Here is a 22584-nt window from a genome sequence, read left to right as displayed (position 1 = left end):
TTGCATTAGATCATTATTCACATTAAAGCCGATGGTTATTTACAAAGAATATTGTATTGGCCTGTGGTCTGTTTCAAAATATGCTCCATTTATCACAATATGCAAAACCGCAAAGTAATTAACAAATACAAAAGTGATTGATTGCTACAGGCCTGAACAGCTTAATATTTTTCACTTCAAGTGGTGATTCTGCATGAATATGATTATTACATTCTGTTTTGCAATATGTGTTTTATATTCAACATTACCGTAAAGGACCAGGGTCTTAATCATTGGTGTATGTGTTTGCGAGTTAGGATGGCAAATGGCAACCTCATAAGTCAACAAAAAAGAAAAATGATTAGAAACCGAAACTGAAACACCACAAGGATCATAATAGGAGAGTCCCAAACAAAGCAAAAATTAGATCAAGGTCAGGAGAGAGGCGGTGATGGTGAAGGAGATCTAAAGACTGGTGGTGGCTAAGGTTGAGGAACCCTGGAGGTCGACAGGATCAGGAAACAGAAACGAGCCCATCTGGACACTTTCTCAGATAACTTGGGAACCGGTGCTGAAGGCGGGTCTGCCTTGTTGTAGAACTCAGGAGCAGAAGGTGGGTTCACCTGGACAACCCTCCTCGAATAACAGGAACAAGAAGTGGTTCTCAAACCCATTGTTGAACTTGGTAACAGGAACATGAAGCAGGATGTCCTGGACCCCCTCAGAGGACCTGGGATCACAAAGACGAGGCTAAATTTGAGGTACCAAAGATGGAGGAGTAGAAAAAAAATCAGCGGTGCAGACAACAAAGATGGGGCAGAGGATAATGGGGAGGATTACATCTTTTTCTTTGAAAATCAGTGTATTCATTGGTGTTTCCTCTTTGACATCTTGTAACTGGCTAGTCTTGAAACCTTATGTCATTAATACACTACAATGCACAACTCGCATGTCAGCCAGTACAGACCTGCAAATACCTAACTGGCAATTCAGAAGTGTAACAGCGGTATGTTTACATCAAGGGTGTCCAATCCCAGTTGTCAAGGTCAAGCTGTTTCAAATGCTTTATTGTCTTCTGCAGGTAATCAGACTCTGAAAGAAGATGATGATCCATTTATATGATTCCGGTGTCTAAAACTAGGGAACATCTAAAATATGGAGGACTGACTTTGGACCCCACTGAGTTACTTCAATCCCACGTTACCTCAAGGTCATTTCAGTAATCTCACAGCCACAAAGTTTCTGGTTATGGCTTGATGTGAAATATTTTAAATGGGCTCTTAGCAGTTATGCTTTGTCTAAGAGAGACTCAAGAAGTACTGTACAAGAACATACTTCTGGATGCAAGACTTGACACCTAACACCAGATTTACAGATGATTTTCTTTGACCTTAAATGATGTACCTCATTTTGTCTCCTTGAGCTCCTTTTTATGACTCTTGAGCCTTGAATTGTGTCTGTTTACAACTGCAGAGCGCTAACAATTGCTCTCTAGTGCAATCTCAGCTGCTTCTCTCTCACTTTCCATTTTACCCACAACCTGGGGCAATGGCTTTTGAAGAGATTCTATTTGAGACCGTGCATTGAATATTTCACCAGCCCAACCTGTTTTCTTAGTCTGTGTTGTGTTGCTGCTCGCAAGAGGTTTCATTGGCAGTGCAAGGGAATTGCCTGTGGTTGTGCTAGGCCGCGCATATCTTCCATGCTTTACTACTTCTCTGAACCCATTCTGGTTAAGTTGATTTAATCTTAAAAATTAAAATAATCTCAGTGTGATTCAGAATGCAAAGAGTGACTTTTGTGTTTTGCGTGACATGCTCCATTTAGCATAGGTCTTGGTCATCTTTATGACTGCTGCTCAGAATGTATGGATTTCATTTAAAGATTCAGTATTATGAGTGCTTTGCCTTGTATTGTCCATCTCTGTTCCTCGTTACGTCCTTCTTGCTACACAGTTCTATGTTTGAGCCGTGCCCTCCAGCCCTATAGGGCACACTATTGATCAGGCTCTGTATAATCAATCCATCACCTTAAGATCGATCACAAGATGCAAGGAGAAGAAAAAAAAAAGGATGGCGCCAACCCATGCGTCACTGCATGTCTACCTGAGATGAATTTTCATGGGTGAGATCAAGTCATCTTCATATTGTATAATTATGAGTTGTTTTATCTACCATCCATTTGGACAATTAAGGCTGTGCTGCTGCATAGACAACAAATTTGTGTTGAACTAAACAGCCTTTAGCATGCATTAAGGATTACAGAAGTCTGAAGACTGCCTTTCTACTGCTGAGAAAGGGGGCTGGGGGAAGCTATCTCAAACTTGTAATAGCTATATTTGCTTTAAAACGGCCATGGTATGCAGCTGTTTCTTTAAGAGGTGGTATCTGAGATACTCATTGGATGCTATTGTTAGCTGTAAAACAAGGTGCTTCTTTTAGGGCCCTTTGCTACCGAGGGATGTATAAATGAGGGGCTGATGTATTTTATTTGATGCCTTATTGAAAGAGAGAGGGTTTAAAAGGTTTTTATCGGGCAATTCAAAAGCTTGTTCAAGCTTCCTACATCCAATATGAATGCACACAGCTGGATGATGTTATATGAAAACACTCCCATTAGCACCACAAGCTCAGAACAGTGAAATTCTCTACATTTTATTCACTCAGACAGTAAATAAATATACTCACAAACAGACTACAGTTCTATGCAAAGTGTTGAATTTGATAAAACCCAAAAGAATACCAAATAAACATTTTATTTCTCCAACTCTTACATGTTCTATACGTGCAGCATCAATAGCCTGGGTTGAGGCCTCCAACTTCATGGTGTGCTTGGTTTATTATTCTTTTTTCAACTGGAGATCAGAAATTCTGACTTCCCAGTTCAAATAGAATGCAGCATAATATGCTACCAGATAGCTGTGTGTATCACAGCAGTCTTGCTATGTTTTATCCACTGAAGCTTAATCATTCATGCTGTGTTTGTAGGAAGTCATTTCAACATCTTCAAAATCAATGTAAGGGTTTACATTCTCTAGAGAACAAATAAAGACAGCTTTTTATTAGTGCTAACTGTGCTAATCGCTATTTTAAGGTGTTAAGAGCTGCTTACAAAGTAAACTCTAATTGTGTTGTTTTAATATGAGACAGCTTTTAAGCTACATTTTTCTCTATTTTACACACAGTGATGTCGCCTCTATTAAAATATGATTTTGTCAAAGCTCTACAGTATAGATGTTATTCTCAGAACATGTTAACCCAGCTACATCACAGACCTTTACTGATAATAAACTTGCATATAAATAATAAGGTTGATTTTTCAGAGTCATTATAGAACTTAGATTGGAAACCAGCCACAAAAATAATCAGTGCGCCTTTAGTCCAGTCTAATTATTATTAGGTTTATCACAGACTTTCTAAATGATTCTTCTTTCAAGGTGACTTTAGTACTTTTGGTGCTTTCAAGGATACGGTTGTCATAGAACTAATGCCGACGTTGACAATTCTTGTTGCCACTTGTTACCAGGAGGTGGAATTTTAAATGTGACTGGTGGAGAACTTCTCTATCATTTATAGATGATTCCCCTGGCAAAGGTGTAGGTCAGATTTGGAATAAGTCTAATGAAGATAAAACAGTGCTATCTAATCAGTTCCTGAAGAGTGAAATTGACTACACTTGATCTGGTGATCAAGTAAAAAAGTGCTCGCCTTTGCATTTAGTTACTTAATGCTGACTGTGCATGTTATAGTGTATTTATTGCAAGGAAACACTTTTTAAATGAAGTGTAAACTACCTCCTTTGCAGCCTGCAAAGGAGGTAGTTTAAGAGCAGGTATCCTGCTGTGCTTGTCATGAATTTTTCAGTAGGAAAAGCTTTGAAACAATAAGTACAACCCTTTTTGTGGGGTTTCAGTGCTGCTTAAATTTTCTGCATGGCACCAAGTAGTCTTTTTCATGCTTACAGGCATGGTAATGGGGTAGGGCAATGCTTTTTTTTTTTTTTTTTTGCAAATACACACCTACGCTTACATCATATGGAAAAGAAATATCTTATGTATGCTGAGCCTCTGCTCTTCATGCTGCCCTTATGTTCCGCCTGATGAACTGATTAATTCTCTGTGAGTAGTGTGAGAAACACTTCTGGGAGGCAAAGAGTGAAAGGGAATTCAAGTGACAGGAACTGAATTTCACTTGGTAGGAAGGACTCACTTTGTTAAGCAGACAATAGACGCAAACACTTTCTTCCTACAGATAAATTTCACGTAAACTGTTCAGCCATTTTGGGAGAATATGAAGTTATTGTCTTGGATTGAGCAAGGTGAAACGGATATAACGGGTGGCTTCTTTTGGGATCTCATTTGCAACGACTTGTGCTGATGTGGTTTTACTCGCGTAATGCCCTCTTCAGCAGCTTCCTGGCTGTAGTCCACCAGAGGCAAGACCTTTTCAACCCTTCTGGTCACAGAGTCCGATTGCTCATCTCATTCAGTGTGTTCCACTGTGGTGATGACGCAGCGAAAACGATGAAGGTTAATGAAGGTCAAAGTAGTCTGCAGTGACTTGGATCACCCTGGAAATATAATCAGGGCGGCTTCCTTATAAAGATCATTAAGTGGTGCTTGAGTTTATTGCAGTCACCTGTCTTCACTCTACAGCAGATGTTTGGTGGCTATACATGAGCAGAGTGTACTGAAATAAAACCGTGGGCTTTGTTTGGTGCGTAAAAAGAAAAATTAACCACCATGGCAGTACCATCTGTTCATATTTTAATACTTTTGAACCAGTTGTTACAAATTAGGAAAGCTGAACTTATTAAATGAGTGCAACTAGTGGAAAACAAACAGGATACTTGTTTTACTTAAAATCAATCTTTTAGAAAACTAAAACACCAGCAGCAGTCCATTGAAATTGAACCAGTCATATTGTAGGAATAAATGTTTTCTCAATAGGGTTCAGGTCACGCCAGTTTTCTAGCCCATGAAGCACTGTAACACTGAACCAGCTTTTGGTACCTTTGGCAGTGAGGGCAGGTGCAAATTCCTGCTGAAAAATGAACTCACCATTCCGTAAATCTTGTCAGGAGAAGGAAACATGATGTGCTCAAAGATTTCCGCGCAGATTATGCTAAGTCTGAGTAATAACGCACAGTTGACACCAGCAGATGACATGTCTCCTCAAGTCATCATTGGCTGTAGAAACTTAACACATCTTTCTTTGGAACCAAGAAAATTGGCTTCCAGACATTGACAGAGGACGATGGATCACCATTGTCCGGTTTTTTTTCTTCTCTTGAAGCAAGCGTCAACTCACTTTGCTTCCCAAATCCATGTGCACCTTGTTCTACCATAAATTCTCTTTTATGGATTCAATAGGATTCAAGAAATCAGTGTTAGCTTCTCGTAACAACTAACTGGACTACAGTGATAATTACCTTGCTGGTATGTCAACATGAATAACAATCAGCATGTGTTTAATCTCAGTCTTCCCCTTTAATATTGCTACATCTTGGAGACAAGATTATGTGAAGTTGCTGTTACGTTAAATTGCTTTGTCCTTCAGCTGCCAATCTAACGTTACCTCACAAAATCTATTATGATTGTTTGCCTGGATTAATTCACTCTATTTAATATTTGCCTAGCATTACAGACATCAATGTCTGTTAGATGGCATAACCACGAAGAGATAAATTAAAGTCCTTGGTATGCCACCTGCATATTAGTAGCCATAACAGAGATAGCAGGGGATGTTGGACTCTGTAATTGTATTCTGGATAGAAAGTGTGGAGGCCACTGGTCTCATCCATCTTGAGCAGTGATGTGTGGAAAAATGAGAGGAGGGAGAGAGAGAGAGAGAGAGAGAGGCAGGACCCAGGGGTTGTCTTCACGTCGTCAGTCACGTTGACACCTGGAACTGCTCAATCTCCTTACCTGGGGGATGAAGGAATATCGGGAAGACTGCATGTGTGTGCAGGAGATTAGAAAGGGAGAAGGATAGGAAGCTTGACAAAATGGATGAGAAGGATGAGTATGACTGACAGGGGATAGTGAAGCTGCCATTGAAAAGTTGAGGATGCACACATGACTGTGTGTGTGTGTGTGTGTATATATATATATATATATATATATATATATATGAATGCATACACAGCACTATCAGTCACTGCATTCAATAGGTTTGCCTATTTTACAGCAAATGTTCATTTTAACGGCTTTATCAGGATCCTACTATAATCAATCTGCATGCACGTTCTACTCTGTCATATTGTGGCTTACCAGAGAAGGCGCTTCTGAGAAATGCTGGAAAGGCTACATTTAAACTACACGAAAGCACGCAAACACTGGAAGCAGAGGCAGCCGGCTATAACGAGCACTTTCCTCCTAAAAGATGCATTGTCTTTCCCGGGCATGTCTATTTTTGCAGCGGAAAAGCGCTCACCTGGAATTGGATATGAACAGAGCAGACTGCATTTCTGTGATCCAACAACTTAATTTTCAAAGTAGCAGACAGAGCTTTAAGCTCATGAATATATGCTCCTCATACCAGCATACTGAGAAATTTGAAGAAGATTTTTTACAGTGGGATTTTACATTGAAAAAACCCTCCTGAGAGTCTCATCCCATAAACTATACAATAGCTTCAAATTTTATGTCCAGTGACTACAGTCTTGTCATTGTATGTAATTACTATCATATTTAATGTCTTTCACAATGTAAACCAAAAATTAAAGGTTTAAGACATTTTAGGGATATCTCTCATCTTGCAAAACATATTGGCCTGAACAAAACCTAAATAGAAGCTGAGTGCTTATTCTTGATTGATTTTGTTTTGGACCAAAAATAAGTACTTCAGTCGTGTTTCTGATTAGCTGAAGAAGGTTATGGCACACCAATACATTGATTTGTTGTATGGGTCCACAGTGACCTGGTGATATTAGACTTTTTGATTAAAAGTACCAAATAAACAGTTTAATTTGTAATGTGTACAGTTTTTTTGTTTATAATTTATTATTTATCTGACTTCATAGGGTTAAAAATGTTTTTGATACTAGACAGAAAAAACAAACAAACAGTGTAGCAGAAAAGATGAACACAGCGAAAATATTGGTGATGGCTACAAGCTAGAAGCTAACAAAAAAGTGAGCTAATTCAAAAGAAAGCATTTAAATTATTATTTTTTTTTTGCCAGTACAACCACATTAAGATTACACATGCATGAAAACGGCTATATTAGCCCTTGAGCGTGCGAGAACTGAGGAAAATAATAGTTTTACGTGTGTGGGGTCGGTTGGACCCCATTTGTAAACACAAGGGTCAAGATTAGTCATACCTAGATCGCATTGCTTTACAGAGATTATATGTTATGAACCATTTCCTTTAATTTATAAAAAGTGAAAATCAAAATTCTGAGTTTTCATATATTGTGCTCTTCCGCAAGTGTATAAAGTCTTGTAAGCCGGTGTCGATGCAAGTCGTCTTACAACTAGAGAGAAGGTTTACATATTCTATAAATTTACATTTAAACCTGTCGTAGAGTCATTTAGTCATATACTGCATTAACCCCTGTTGTATCTATAACGTAGCAGATTTTTAAAAAGAAGTGGTGATCTGGAATCATTCTGGAAATAACCATTCACACCATTTCAGCACAAAATACCTCCTTTCACAAAAAGACAGAGGTACCGATTTTCACATAAACAAGCACAAAATTCCTAAAAAGAAAAACAAAACAAAACAAAAAAAACTTTGTATAAGCTGCATGACTGTCCCCTGTGTCCGTGTGTTTGGGCTTGTGTCACTAGTGGCTGTCAACTACTTCGTTTTTTGTTTCTTTGTTTTTTCCCACATTTCTACTCTGAAGATTTTGCTGTAATAAATATTAACTTGCTGCTTTTAGTGCTTTTCTGCTCTGTGGTTTTATTAGCTGTTCTGTGCTTTATATTCTAGCTGATTTTCACTGTCTGTCAGTGTCTAGACAGACGAGGCAAACACTCGTAGCAGAGCAGCTGTAGACAGATGAGCTGGCCCTGCACACAGTTGGTAGCCAAGTGAGGGAACAAAAACACAAACAAAGGTCACCTTACCTCTAAACCCAGGCAGCCTGGAGAAGAAGTCAGAGCTCACCACGGATGCAGCAGCAACCTCACTCTGCGTTTTCTCCTCCTCTCTGCAGCGATGAACTTTCCCCGGACTCATCTGTGGGGCAGGAAGGGAAGGGAGGTGAGGGGGAGCCGCAGGGTGAGGACCAGCCACAACCAGAACCAGAACCGCCACAGCCGGAACAGCAGGAGCAAAAGCATGAACCCCAGACTCTGCCGTCACAGCCCCAGCCTGAGCCAGAGCCCCAGGCTGAACCTCAGCCACAATTGGACGTTGAACCCCAATCCGAACCTGAACCCGAGCCTTCACCAGAGCCCGATCCTCAGCCCCAAGACGAGTCCGTGACCGATGCCGCGCCACAGGACCCTCCTGAAGCCCCGTCGCCTTGCCGTGAGGAGAAGATGGCGGTTGAGGCAGAGAATCACAAATCAGAGGAGGTTGCTGAGGCAAAGACAAGACATGAAAGAGATGAGGTGCAAGGTGAGAGCAGCGAAAGCAAGCCAACGCAAGGGGAAGAGGACGAGGAAGAGGGAGGAGCAAAAGGAGGCGGTGCAGGCAGAAGGGCCAGTCTACATCACACAGCCTCACCCCTGAGGGTGCAGCGCAACGGGGCCGGCTCACACTCCGCCTCCTCTGACTATGAACTCTCGCTTGACCTCAAAAACAAGCAGGTACGGTTGTCCTGGGGATGGGGCGGAGGGGTATGTTAGTATATTTTGGGGGCGTGGGGAGGGGATGGATAGATTGTGTTGGCTTGTGTCTGCTTTACTTTTTGTGGTCAGACTCTGTGGTGTGGCTCAGTTTCTGAATGATAACCAGGGCATTTAGGTGACATATTTGATTTGCTTTAATAAGATATTTGTCTCTGTTTGTTTGAGTTCATCTGGTTATTGTGGATAATTTAAACGGGTTTTAAGGATGTTTACCCACTATCATAACATTATCATTGTCATGCCATCAATTCATCAACATCTCCACTTGATATTGTGAAGCTAAGCTTGAAATCTCCGTTTCAAAATATTTAAAAAGTATAACAGTTTTGTTTTACTGACTCAAGTCAGTTATGACATTTAAGGCATTTTGATAGTTTATTTTAAACAATTGTATGTGACTGTACAGTGACTTCCATGTTCACAGGTCTGTCTTGTAATCATGTTTTTCACCAGGGGAACAGAAATCATCCACATCACATAATTGTCACCATTAAACATTTGCCATTCATTTCCATCATCATTCCTCTCAACAACATTCTTCAGCCCATGGATTTTCGAGCAGGTAAGGCGGGTAAAAGTTAGTCCAGTTGGCTCGGCCCAAAAATGTTCTACTGGGTTCTGAAAATGTTTTCTTTATTGATTTTACTGACCAAAGATGTTTCCTTCAAATCCCTTTCAGTCCCTTCCTTTCGCTATGGAATATATTTCAAAACACACTCGGTAGCATTTCACAGATTTTTGAAGCTTTGCTGATTTTCATGCTTTTGTTTTACTGTGCCATCAATATAATTCGAGTGATTTAGGAACAGACATCAAAACCCTACTGAGTTGTAGCGTGTTGCGTCAATAAAATCAATACCATTTGCATCCAGTAGAATAACACTATGTTCTGTCAGCATTACGTGGTCTAGATTAGTTTTGAGTAGCACTTAAATAATTCACGCACCATTGAGTCTCAGGATGCTGCTGTCCCTCCTTTCTGTTGTTCTTGGCAACAGTATAGTTTGACCCTGCCAGCGTTTCTGCAAATCAACCTCAATACAGTGTTCCCAGATGGAATGAATTCGGTTGAGTAAGCTACACTTAAGCCTTGACAATCCGTCAGATGAAATGCACAAACCTTCATCACTTAGTTTTTAAACACATCTGGCTCAACACGTACAACTACAGTCTAATATATACATATATATAATATATATATAAAGTCTTTGCTTCCACTGATGGAAATGGATTTGTTTGCTGAAGTATTAGCTAACACTAGCATGCACATTTTCTGTTTGTTGTGTGAACCTACAGGAAAATAAGTTGTTTTGGTTGGTTCTTCTTCTCCTATGCTGTGCCTTGCACTGAGGAGGTCTGAACAGACAGATGTAGAGCTCCATGAGAAAATGCTGTACAGTTTCTTCAGTCAGGGTTATATCAATAAAATAACCTGCAAGTCCTACGAGATAGGCGCACGGAAATAGGCTGTGATTGTATAAAAATAAAAACTACTTAAGGCACAGTGGGGGACCAATTGATGATATCACACGCAGTAGAGGACAAGAAATACTAGGAGTTGAATTTAATAAAAGGACTCCGATACCAATCATTCCTCTTGCTCTGTCCCTTCTGCCCATATATTGGTTTGGCCCCAGTCTAAATATGTAAATTTGGGTTGAGGCATCACTATTTTTTTCTGTTTACTTTTCCCAGTTTTACTTTTAAAAGTAAAAAAAAATAATAATAAAAAAATGCTGTTGGAAACAAGTGTTTCTAATCCCCTAAACATATTTCAGTGTGACAAATGTGCATTTTTCATATCGTATAGCTTGGTGGTTAGAGTTCCTCCAATAAAAATCACAAGATTCACTTCTCCGAATGGAGCCGCTACTGAAACTTGTAGGATGTACTTGTGAAGGACGGTTTGTCAACACCCCCCCCTGTCATCTCTATTCACTCCGTTTTGACTGGATTTCCTCCCTCATCACTCCCTTAATCGAGGCTCAAAGTTCTTTTAACCTCAAGTCACCTCCCCCCCTTCGCTCTTTTAATCTCAAATCTGAGAGTCCCTCTTTTCTACTATCTCCCTGTCAACGAGGCTTGAGATACACGATCGCCTGGATTGATCTTCTGTCCACACAGGTGGGGGTGCAGGGGCTTGATGGATCTCTGGATCAATGTCAAAGTAATTGGATCTGCTGGGCGATACCTTTATTGCCACGGAAGAACCTGGTGATGGATTGTTTAAGCCACTTAAATCTGAGCATTAAAGCCTGTGAAACATGTGACACCTTTCTAAACTGAATATATTTTAAACGTGTAGATTTTCATTTAGATGCTGTGTTTTCCCTTTGCTGTTCACTTAGCAGGTCATACAAATATGTCTAATTTAAGTTTTAGCTCTTAAATGTAGTTTCCACAAACGTAATTTGAATTGTACGAAATGTACGAAACATGCAGCTTTACATTTTGCAAATGTACTCAAGCAGAACTGTGATAACATTTGTGTCACTAAAATTTCACTCCAGTTATCAACGACACCAATCAAGTGGTCAGAATGCAGTTCAACTAATATTAAACTGGAAAAATCTACCTCAAATTGCTTCTTTAATATAAATTGCAATGTCACTTTAGACCTCATCTTACTTTTCTATTTCACTTAAATTCAGGAAAATGTAAATGAAAAACATACATTTCAAATATGTTTCAAGACTATCTCCCAGTTTGTCTAATTCAGTAATCCTGCTTACCATAAATGCACCAACAAAACATGTCTGCCTTCTGCTGATAACATGTGATCTCTTCCATTGTCATCCTTGTTTTGCGCTACAGTCAGCATTCCTTAAATCCCATTATAACCATTACATAGCCATAATCATATCATTAATCATGCAAATGTTTCTATGCTGTAAAAACAGCTTGCATGAGCTTGAAAGCTAATAATCCTTCCTTTGCATTTAGATTTTTTTTTTTTGTCTTTTTTTTTGGAGCATGTGGGATCTAATGGTGTGTTGTCTTCCTTGCAACAGATTGCCTACCTCAACATAATGCGTGTCACTTTCAAGTGGAAAATGACATGCATAATGTGAATGCTTCCATAACAAGCAGATATATTTAGGTATTATACAAGACATTTCGGAGAAGGTTATTTTACGGGCAAATCTTTTTCATTATAGTTTGTAACCCATTATGTCATGTCTTGCGGTAAAGAGGGCTTTTACAGACCCGTGTCCTTTACTTTAGATATTTATATTCCAAATTAAGTCATTATTGACTTTTAATATAATTTGCTGATATTTTCTCATTTATTCGCATTCATGCCCCTTAACTTTGAGGAAAATGACTAATGCAAACCCAACCTGCGTGCTATTATTGTTTCGGCACCTTTTTCGTTTATCCTTCGGAGGGGAGCCGGAGGTCATTATGGTGCTGATCTGTCTGTCGAGATTGATTTAGAAACAGCAGCGGAACAGAGCACTGCCAATCCCTCAAATGACTGTGCTACCAAAATAATCTTTCTCCCCATCACAGCTTAGTGAAGTAATCACAAGTAGAGCTGACAGGGGGCTAATAGGGTGAATTTTTAACAGTGCCAATCTTGGTGCGGTCATCTGTCTCACAGCCCTTTTTTTGTATATGTGACCTTCTTTTTGACACACTTGTTTTCATGCGTCTTGTGCTCTTTTCATCTGTCCGTTTGCTTCTATGATCTTTTCTTTCTCCACACTCTGCCGCTCACAAATAGGAAGAGATAAAATTCTTTTTTTTTTTTTTCTGGGTTTTTTTTTTTTTCCTAATGACATGGGTCTATTAATTAATGATAAAAGTTTCCTGAAACATTTGTGGCGGTATTTGTAATTTGTAAGAAAAACGACCCTTCTGCACACCATGTGGGAGTCTCAAAAAATATTTTAGGTGGGTCTAAACGTGAGGAAATAAAGGGATTTTGTATGTATCCATAAAGTATCTGTTCTGCTTTTGATGCAGTTTGATTCCTAATGGTTTGTGTATACTGTATTGAGATTGATGGTGTTCTGATGCAACAGTAGAGGATATATTACTTGAGTCATTTTCATCACATTATATGGTCAACTGACTGAAAATTAAATTTCATGGCTCCATTAAGAGCCTCAAGTAATCAAAATATTATTAGCCAAATGAATCCTAATGTAAGTGATGCCGTCAGTTTTACTTTAGGATTCGAAAGCCTGCATGCCAAGGTGAGTGAAGCATCTGCATGGCGTCACATTAGATTACGTAGTTTTATTGAGTTAGTGCCGTAAAATTTGAGCTCCAGTTGCTTCAGTTCTGTAGCAGTGGTGCACATGTACAGTATGCCAGACAGATTTTAGGGGAAAAAATCCAAATTATGACGGAAAAAATAAAGTTTAAGCAGCTCTGACAAGATATCTTTGAATGACCAGAGGAAAAGAATTGGACCTGTTTTATATACGTATATAAAAAATTGTCAAAAGTTTGTAGATATTAAAGATGTCAAGGGTTGTCTTTTCCCACATGTCATGCCTTTGAAATTTTGATTATACTTGCATGGAGATGAATACATATGCAAATTAGAAGAGGACTTCACTTAGTAACTCATGATTTTTAGGTTCTTATGTAAAAGGTAACACTTATGTTTCAGTGATATCTGTTTGGGACTTCCACAAGCAGGCACCCGATATCAGTTTAAAAGTTTAAAATATTTACATCGAAATACTTAAGAAGATAGAGTTCATCCCTCAAGAGACTAACCGACTTTAGTTCACAATGTTAAATAATAGCTAAACAAGATAAAGAGAATGTAGTACAAGCAGCTGTGTTTAGTGTGAAACTTCTGCATTGCTGGATAAAAATTCAAAAATAAATTAGCATTGAAATCTCAGTCAACAAAGCTACAATTTGAGTTGTACCACTGCCCAGCTGTCATTCCAATACTGTTAGCATGATATCAGATTTGATGCACCTTCCTCTCCAACTGTAATGTCTTTGTTCTTCTTAGTTGTCATAATTCTGTTTGAATGACCAAGAGTATCAGTTTCACCCTTAAGTAAAGAAAGCAACACGGACCAAATGCTTCCCACCCCAGGCTAAAATGAAAGCTAAGCAAATAAGATCAACTGCCACATCCAATCAAATACTACACAACTAATCTCTGGACTCAAGGACACCTCCACAGCTGATGTTAGGCAGAATTGGTTTGGATAAGGGACAGTTCTCCAGACAGTAAGGTCATTATTATTATGACAATGCACATTTCATAAAGTGCCTAATGGAGAATTTAGTTGGAGATAAAGTGCACCCAGTACAAAGCAGTTTCAGTTAAAAAGTGATAAATATTCACACTGAGTTTGACCAGACATGACAGCTACTGCAGATACAGTAGAGCGGCAGGCCTGTGTCCTTTTCAGAAACTACCTTAATATTCTTCGTACGTTTCACTTTGCTCGCAAAGCCTCTGCAGAGAAATGTAAATGGGCTAGATGAGATGGATTTTCAGCGTCATTTACTTTTTCTAAAGAGCTTTACATGTGATTTCTGTTCTTCCAATGACAACGCCAGAAGCGGCATCTTGTTGAGCTGGCCACTTATCAGAAATTGCTAACCCGGGGGCCATTATAGTCTGTCGGTGCTTTTTAATGGAAGTCTGCCCATGCTGGTGTGGTGACTTTGTCCTGCACTTAAGTAAAAGAAGATCAAAGTTACAAGTTGAGTTGACAGGAGGGTTGTTTTGTGTGCACCAAACTAATCCTCGTTTATACCCATGATTGTGATACCACAGCAAAGTTGAATTATTGCAAGAAGTGAAATAATAGAATGAATTTCTAGTTTCTTAAACCGACTCCCATTTTTCTGTAAATAGAGATTTCCAATTAGAAATACTGATAACGTGTATTTCGTCAACTTTCAATTCAAATCGGTCATGGCTGAAATCTCCTCTGCACTTTTGTCCAAAACTAGAAATCATATTCGTTTAGCACTGAATAAAAAGGATCTCAGAGTGACTTGTGAAGATAAGCACTTATTTATTTACTTATTTTATTCAAAAGATGCCAATAGACTCGCTGTTTTGGGAATTTTAAAGAGGTTTCATTTAGTGTTTGCAAAGCTGCCAGATGAGAATGGCAATTTCCCATCTCTTTTCCATTTCCTACACTACTTGAGTCATTTTTCACAGGCTCCAGGAATGACTTGATCAGTTTCAGCCAATTGTATGATGACGGCATTAATGTAGAAATTATGTTTGAGCTTCACTTGTAAAGATTTGGTTAAAACACTGTGCGAAAATTGCTAAAGTAGTGCCGTCTGCTTTTGACTTGGAAAAAAAATGTCACACATACACTTTGAACTTTTGATATTAATCATGTTGCAATACATTGAAACTTTAGAGTTTTATTAGGTTTTCATACTATAGAACAATGCAGTGTCGTACATCATTGTAAGGTAACAGAAAAATAAATGGCACGCCTTTGTTTTCAGTCCCCTGGAGTAGATACAATCCAGAGCCACAATTTGCTATATGAACAGCGATAAATCTTCTTGAGTTTTTCTTCCTAAGCTCTGCTCATCACACTGAAATTTTTTGTTCTTTGACAGAAGGTAAAACTGAAACAGATTGTATGGACAGCAGCTGCAATAATCAAGTTTTAAGCTTTGCCTCAGTTAGATTAAAATGACTGGGACACACATGAAAGTAGTTCGATGTAAGACATTTCATTGTAATTCTCATTTTTTTTTAAAATAGATGTTTGCAACATCTGTTCCGAATATTCTTTCCCTAGGTGACAATTAAATGGAGACAGCCTGTAATTAAAGAGGTTACCTCAGATGACTTTTTGTTTCTCAGAGTGTTAAAAACATGAAACAATTAAGTATGTTCTCATCTATGTCTCTCTGTCTTTATTAGATCGAAATGTTAGAGCACAAGTACGGCGGCCACCTCATCTCCCGCCGTGCTGCCTGCAAGATCCAGACTGCCTTCCGCCAGTACCAGCTCAGCAAAAACTTTGAGAAGATCCGCAACTCTCTCCTGGAGAGTCGCCTGCCCCGACGCATCTCCCTGCGCAAAGTCCGTGTGCAAAACACAGAGGGGTTCTCGGCTGAACGGGCCCTGGCAGAAGGCTGCAACTTGGCAGGCATTCCTTTGGTGCGCTCGCCGTCTTTGCCCGCCTCGGTTGGCAGCACGTTGACCGATCTGGAGGACTCCTTCACGGAACAGGTCCAGTCCCTTGCAAAATCTATTGATGACGCGCTCAGCAACTGGAGCCTGAAGACCATGTGTTCGCTGCAAGAAGGCGGCACCTATCAGTTCAGCGCCGACTCCTTCAACGCAGCGGCGGCGGCCGCGGCCGCGTCGGGTGTGGAAGGGGGCGGCGAAGGTGGCAACGTGGGACAAGCAGCAGTTCATCAGGGTACAGTTGACCCAAGTGACCTGTCAAGAAGTGCAAGCAAGCTGATGATGGCCTTCCGGGATGTAACCGTGCAGATCGACAGCCAGAACTTCAGAGTTTCATCCTCAGTCATGGAATCGTCAACTTCAGTCACTCTGGGCAGCTGTATTCAACAAGGGGCCTCCACCTTCGTAACAACCACTTCCTCAATGACAAATTCCACACCGGCCCCTCTCACACATGGACCATCAGATGAACCCCCACCTCCAGAGGCCCCCACAGAACCAATAGACGCCCCGCTGCCACCTCAAGAGCCCCCGCCACCCCCTGCAGAGACAGAAATAGATGATGATGAACAGGAAGTTGAATTTCCTGCTCCTCCCCCTAGTGAAGAGGAGCTGAGTGATGAGACCCAACCTCCCCTGACCCCTCTCGACAAGATGTCTGCCATTCAAAGCATGGACGAGGTGGCACCACCACCACCACCACCACCTCCTCCACCGACTGAGCCCGCTCATGTCCCCGTGCCTCAGGAGCCCCCGCTGCCGAGGAGCTCTCCTATGGCGGAGCCTCTCGACGTCAAGAGATGCGGCTCGGAGACGGCGGACAACAGCTCGGAGCAGATGAGCAGCAGCAGCACGTCGACCGAGGCGCGCTCGACGTCTGAGGCCTCATCCAAAGAGGCGCTGCAGGCTATGATCCTCAGCCTTCCACGCTACCACTGTGAGAATCCCGCCAGCTGTAAATCCCCCACGCTCTCCACCGATGTCATGCGGAAGCGCCTGTACCGGATCGGCCTCAACCTCTTCAATCTGTGAGTGATGAGTTTTACGAAATGCTTTCATTTTTGAATTTAATCTCGTTAGAATTCTAGAACAACTGCGAACTGTGACACAAACGAGAAAAAATAAAATATGTTAGAATAGTAGAGCAGTTTAAATCTTGACTTTTGTGTAAGGTTCATAAACTTTATTAGACTGTTTTTATATTTCTAAAATGCAAAGACCAAATATTTTGTATTACAGTGCATCGTACAACACCCTTTGAACTTTTCTAGATTTTTTTTCTTGTGCCGTGACGAAATGAAAAAAAGGGATGTGAATATTTTTTACAAATGTACATGTGGGAGGAGGGGGGGGTCACTTGTTCCTCTTGTACAGAATACTCTGTCAAACTCTTTCTATACAATTCTTATGAACTGAAAAGGAGTGAAAAGAAATGTGACAGCAGATTTATTACAGATGCATCACTGTGTGAACAGGAAGATTTATGGAACAATCTGTTACTCCACTCCTCTTGCATGTGTACCTGAACTGTAATAAGGCCTTCTGGACAAGTAAAGAGCAGAGGAAAGCACTTTTTTTCCCCTCTCTGATCCCGATTGTACAGGGAAATCCAACAAAAACTACCAGATGCGAACGTTGCGGTTATTGAGACAGAGGAGTGTAGGAAGAAGTTTGAACACCAGGCTTATGTTGGACATGATAGGAATGAGAATATTGCAGGGGTTTGGGGGCAAAGTAAGTCTTGAACACCATGTAATGTTTAAAACTGTCTGCACTGATATTTCCAGAAAATAGATCTGAAGTTTATTCAAAAAAATCTGTCTAGTTACACAATAAAATAAAAAAAACAAACATTGCTAGTACCGTCGAAGTAATAAATGCTAGGATTTGTATTTTTCAACAATTTACAAATTTTTCTTAGTTCTGACTTGACAGCTCTAAGAAACCATTAAGAGACAACATCAACCTGGAATATGTGCAAAAGGGCCACGCAGGTTTCCACCAAAATACGGTGGCAATTATATCCTGCTGGCTCTGGGCTGTATCTCATTCAGTATTGCACTCCCTGCAGGCCTAAAAGTCTGCTTATGGACTCCATCACAGATGTGGAACATAGTGCCTGTTCCTTTGTGCTAGAGCTGCGCAATTGTATTAAATCACAATTTTCATCACGATATGAATGCATGCAAAATGGCACAAAACTGCTCAGATGCAATATTTTATAAAATCAAATATTTTGAGGACCACTAATCCAATTTTTTCACGCTAGTTACATACATTTTTATTGTTTTCAATGCCCATACTGGAGGAATATATGCTAAATCCCACAAAGAATGATTGAAGATTGCGATAAAGGCAAAAAGTGAGTAATGTTGGAGTTATTCAGAATTGATGTCATGGCAATACTCAGTATCACAATTTCCTAATTATGTGCTTATCCAATTTTTGTAGACCTTTGACATGATGATGGAACTTTTTGGTCAAAACTGTAAAATTCAAAGAATTTGCTGGGAACAAAAAAAAATCAAATGTATTTATTTGTAAATTGGGAGGAGGAGTCAATTATTTTCCGTTTTCTGGATCTATAAAAAAAAAATTTGGTCTTTTCAAAACAACAAGACAGGGATATGGGTCACGCTTTAAAAAAAAAATAAAAAAAAAAAATAGCTTGCTCTGTCCAGACAAATTTAATACATGGATGCACCTAACTCTGCTTTAGAGTAAAAGTGCTGGATGATTTGTAGTCATAATTGCCATGAAATTATAATGGAGGCAAAATGAAACACGGTGAACAAAAGAGAGTTGCTTTGTGCCTAATATTTTTATTTGGCAGTGATAATTTCCCCCTAAGTAGTTTTTACAAAGCTTCTCGCACCATTAGCAGCCTGCGCTGGTGGGCCACATTTGTTCCATTAATAAACGGATATTGAAAGGCCACAAAAAAGATTTTATTTTTGGGGGGGGACTCTTTGGACATCTGTGCACAAGGTAATGTAGATTCTGATTCTGAGATTGTCAAAAGGCTGCCGTTATATCCAAATCCAACATGCTCTATAGAAGACATGTCCTCAAAGATCAATGGGATAAAACTGCTCACATGTGTTATACTCTGTTCAGCTTGTCTTTTATCACCTCCGTGTCTTGCTCTCTTTTACTGCCTCACAACCTGAGTAAATCAGAGACTTGTCTTTGCATGTCACAGAAAATATGTTCCTTTAAAAAGCTTCTCATATCTCCGTTCCTCTTCTTGCCACCATGCCGATACTGAAAACAGCCGGCTTTTTCCGCTCAGTAACTGTATCCCATCCAAAAATGTTAGGATTATAGAACAAGATCATTCTGACTTTTTAACAACCATAACCTAATTCGACCATGACAGAAACTTTTCAACTTACTTTGTTTTTATAATAATTTTTTTTATTTCTTAATTTTTGACATAAGTTTACCCCAAATTATTTATGGTGTGATCTGAATAAAGAGTAATATTATGTGACAAAGTGAAGTTCACTGCTAAAAAAAAAAAAAAAAAACTGCTCTACAAATCTGGACATATATCCATGGAATGTGTTGTACAGGATTAAGTCTCAAAGTATTAGCATCACAGGTTTTGTCAGTGCTAGCCTCATCTCCTTTAGTCACCATGCCAACATATTTTTCCCATTTCTCTCTACCACTTTGTCAACACCTAGCACTTGACTGTGGCGTGCCCTGCGAGGTTCTTATCTGGTTTTGACTTTGTCACTCTTGACGTGAGGCTGAGGGCAGCCGGAAGGGTAAAAACCCCAGAAAATATAATAAAATAACCTTTTCAAGTAAGAACAGGGTTTTCCTCTGCAGTCTGTGAGATGGAAGCATGCAGAGTAGTAACAAAAAGACAACAGTTTTTTTTTTAGCAATTTCACACTTTTTTTTAAAAAAAACTGTATTTTAATTCATCATTGCTCCCTTCAGAAAAGCAGACATAAGTTTTAACGATATTTTTCAACCCTCCATTTTGTTTCAAAAATCTTTATCAGATCAGATCCAGGTCCTTTATATAGCCTTGCATTTGGTGTCTACATCTCACATTGTCTTAGCAGAGTTTCAGTAATTCTAGTTTTTTTGTTTTGTTTTTGTCACTGGGTCATTTATACAATCGTGACTTTTCTTCAGTGACGTCTGCATGGTGAGTTAATATCATCCATCTACAGAAATCATTATCGGCATGTCAAGAAAAATGACTACAATCTGTGAAAACAAATCAATCTCCTCTGCCTACTCATTTGATTCTGTTGTCATGTAGAGAAATGCACTGCTCCGTCAAAAACAACCAATCAGAGCCAGGAGGCGGGTCTTGGCGCTGTCAATCACCTTTTTTATGCCTATTTTTTCCCCTTTTTACAAATACTGTCTATATCCCCTAGATCAAAAACCTTGAGCGATAACCCCACTTGTAATAAACTGACTGAGAGGGTAGAAGAAGATAAAAAAAAAAGGAAGTAAGAAAAAATGAAAAGTAAAGAGAATGAGAGATAGAAAGGCAATCGGGCTTAAGGCTTATTAGTTCCACCACTTCATATCCTCCACCTCCTCTTACCTGCACTGTGATATCCTTTGCATCTTAAACAGCAGCGTTTGCTTTGGGCTAAAACTTTAGTGTTGCTTGATCATGCAGACAAAAAAAAAGTCTCACACGGGCACAAAGAGAGAGAGGGTACGCTAAAACCCAAATCCGTGTGCACAATGTTTGCAAAGCGAGCTAACGAGCGTTTTCATATAAAGTGACTTAAAGAGAGGGAGTTCGGGTGTTTTCATTAAATGTCTACATCCGCTTTTGTTTATGTGCAAGCTCGTCCAAGAATAAAAAGACGGATGAGTGTAGCAGCGGCAGAGAGGAGATGTGAGAGACACAAGACGGCACTGGGAAAAGGTTGAGAGAAGGACCCCTTGATAAAGTTTTCCTCCTGAATGTGGCGAGAATGACAATGACTCTGTCATGACGAAAATAAGCCGTAGTGTCACGTCTTCAACGCGAGGAAAGCAAGAAAGCGGGAAGATGTGTGACATTTCTGACTATTTCTTATACGGACGCCTTTCCCGCCTAACTCCTATCGAACAGGCTCCTAATTCCTCTTCATGCCCGTGTAGTGAACACAATGATTAGCCATTAGAGCGGCTTGTGGCAGGCCTGGATCTTGATGAAAATGAAGCACCATCAGAACCGCATGAATTAAAGAAATGTCAATGTGAAGAGCGAGTGTGTGAAAGAGATATTAAGTGCATATGTCAAGCAGGGCTAATTAACATAGCAAAGCACGCCAGATTCCTCGAGAGAAATCGTGCGCGTCAGGAGGCAAGTGCTTCACAAAAACCTGACTGCATGTGCGTACTTATTGAGAAGTGGCGGGTGTCTGTTTATGCACGCACAATCCTCGACTGTGTTAACATTCTGCCCCCGGCGCTGAATGACCCGGCGCGTAATTACAAACTCTAAAATCCAGATGTCAAACTGAGGGAGCAGTGCTAATTCTTCATTCCCAGAACTCTGTGCCATTTTACCTCGTTGCGCTCGGGAGTACGCAGGAAAAAAATAAAATAAAATAAAAGATCCTTTAAAAACATAACGCAGCACCTGATCGAGGCGACGTAAATTTGACGGGAACCGATTCGAAACGACGGCAAAGACGACGACAGTGGCTCGCTAAATTGCTAATCCTTCTTGGACCTTTTTCTCGTTTTTGTAACTCCAGTGTGTTGCATTAGGATTTTATGTAATGGACCAACACAAGAGCGTAAAGTGAAATGGGATCGAAATGATAGTTTGTTTAGAAGAAGTCTGAACATTGTGGTCTACGCTCAGGCTTTGCACAAAGGTTTGTCAATAAGTATAGACAAAAGTGATGGTTGTACCAGATTTAATTTTTTTTCTGGGAACAGATAATCTGGTCAGATGGAAGGAGCAGAAAGCCAAGAAATAAAAAAAAAAAATGAATTCACAGATGTCTTGTTTCAAATCTCAGCATTTTGCACAGAAGAGTACGCAAAAATGTCAGTGATTAGCTGTGCCAAGGTGAAACGGACATCAACTAGGAGCTGTACAAAGCATCGACTCAGTACACTTTAGATTTTTTAATTGTAAAAATATTTTCTACTTCAGCCCTTCGACATGCACTGCTACAAAAAAAAAACTGTTACAAACAGTTTGAAAAGTTTAGGAGATGTGGATACTTATTCAAGACACTTCTACGTGAACTTAAACATGGGAAAATCTAACCGTGTCACTAAGTTCTATTTAGTGAAATGGTACCGTTGACGGACAGGAGCAGTTTTGTGCGTTTTGCGATCATTCTGGGCCCCGTCATGTTCACAAGCACACCACGCGATCACGGCGCCGCTCAGAGAACGCAAAGCGTGGCCAACCAACCTTTCAGTCTGTCTCGGGTTAGTCACAGAACTCTGTGTGCCTCTGGTGAAACGGAGACAACATACAGCGCTGACAGCTGAGGTCTAGTGTGAGTCAATAAAAAAAACAACAAAAAAAAAACAAAGATATGATGTGCTGCCGCAGTTCATCTGTTCATAGGCAATTAAGAGAAACTCAATAAAATGTGAGTGTGTGTGAGGGGAGGGGGGGTATTTATTCAAGACAGCACACCAAGATG

The 22584-nt window shown here is 40.0% G+C and overlaps 1 protein-coding gene across 4 annotated transcripts in view; it reads left to right on the top strand.

Moving 5' to 3' along the window:
- Positions 1 to 22584, top strand: part of iqsec3a (IQ motif and Sec7 domain ArfGEF 3a) — a 93338-nt gene that overhangs the window by 42820 nt on the left and 27934 nt on the right. For all 4 annotated transcript variants that reach the window (XM_015055079.1, XM_015055081.1, XM_015055082.1 and 1 more), the window contains exons 3-4: positions 8148 to 8745; positions 15674 to 16971. In XM_015055079.1, coding sequence (XP_014910565.1) covers positions 8148 to 8745; positions 15674 to 16971 — 1896 coding nt within the window. The remainder of the gene's footprint in view (positions 1 to 8147; positions 8746 to 15673; positions 16972 to 22584) is intronic.

The sequence above is a fragment of the Poecilia latipinna genome, unplaced genomic scaffold, assembly GCF_001443285.1.
Source record: "Poecilia latipinna isolate Pla-1442-1.1 unplaced genomic scaffold, P_latipinna-1.0 Scaffold1294, whole genome shotgun sequence".
Classification (NCBI taxonomy): Eukaryota; Metazoa; Chordata; class Actinopteri; order Cyprinodontiformes; family Poeciliidae; genus Poecilia; species Poecilia latipinna.
This window is presented reverse-complemented; position numbering and strand designations above follow the sequence as displayed.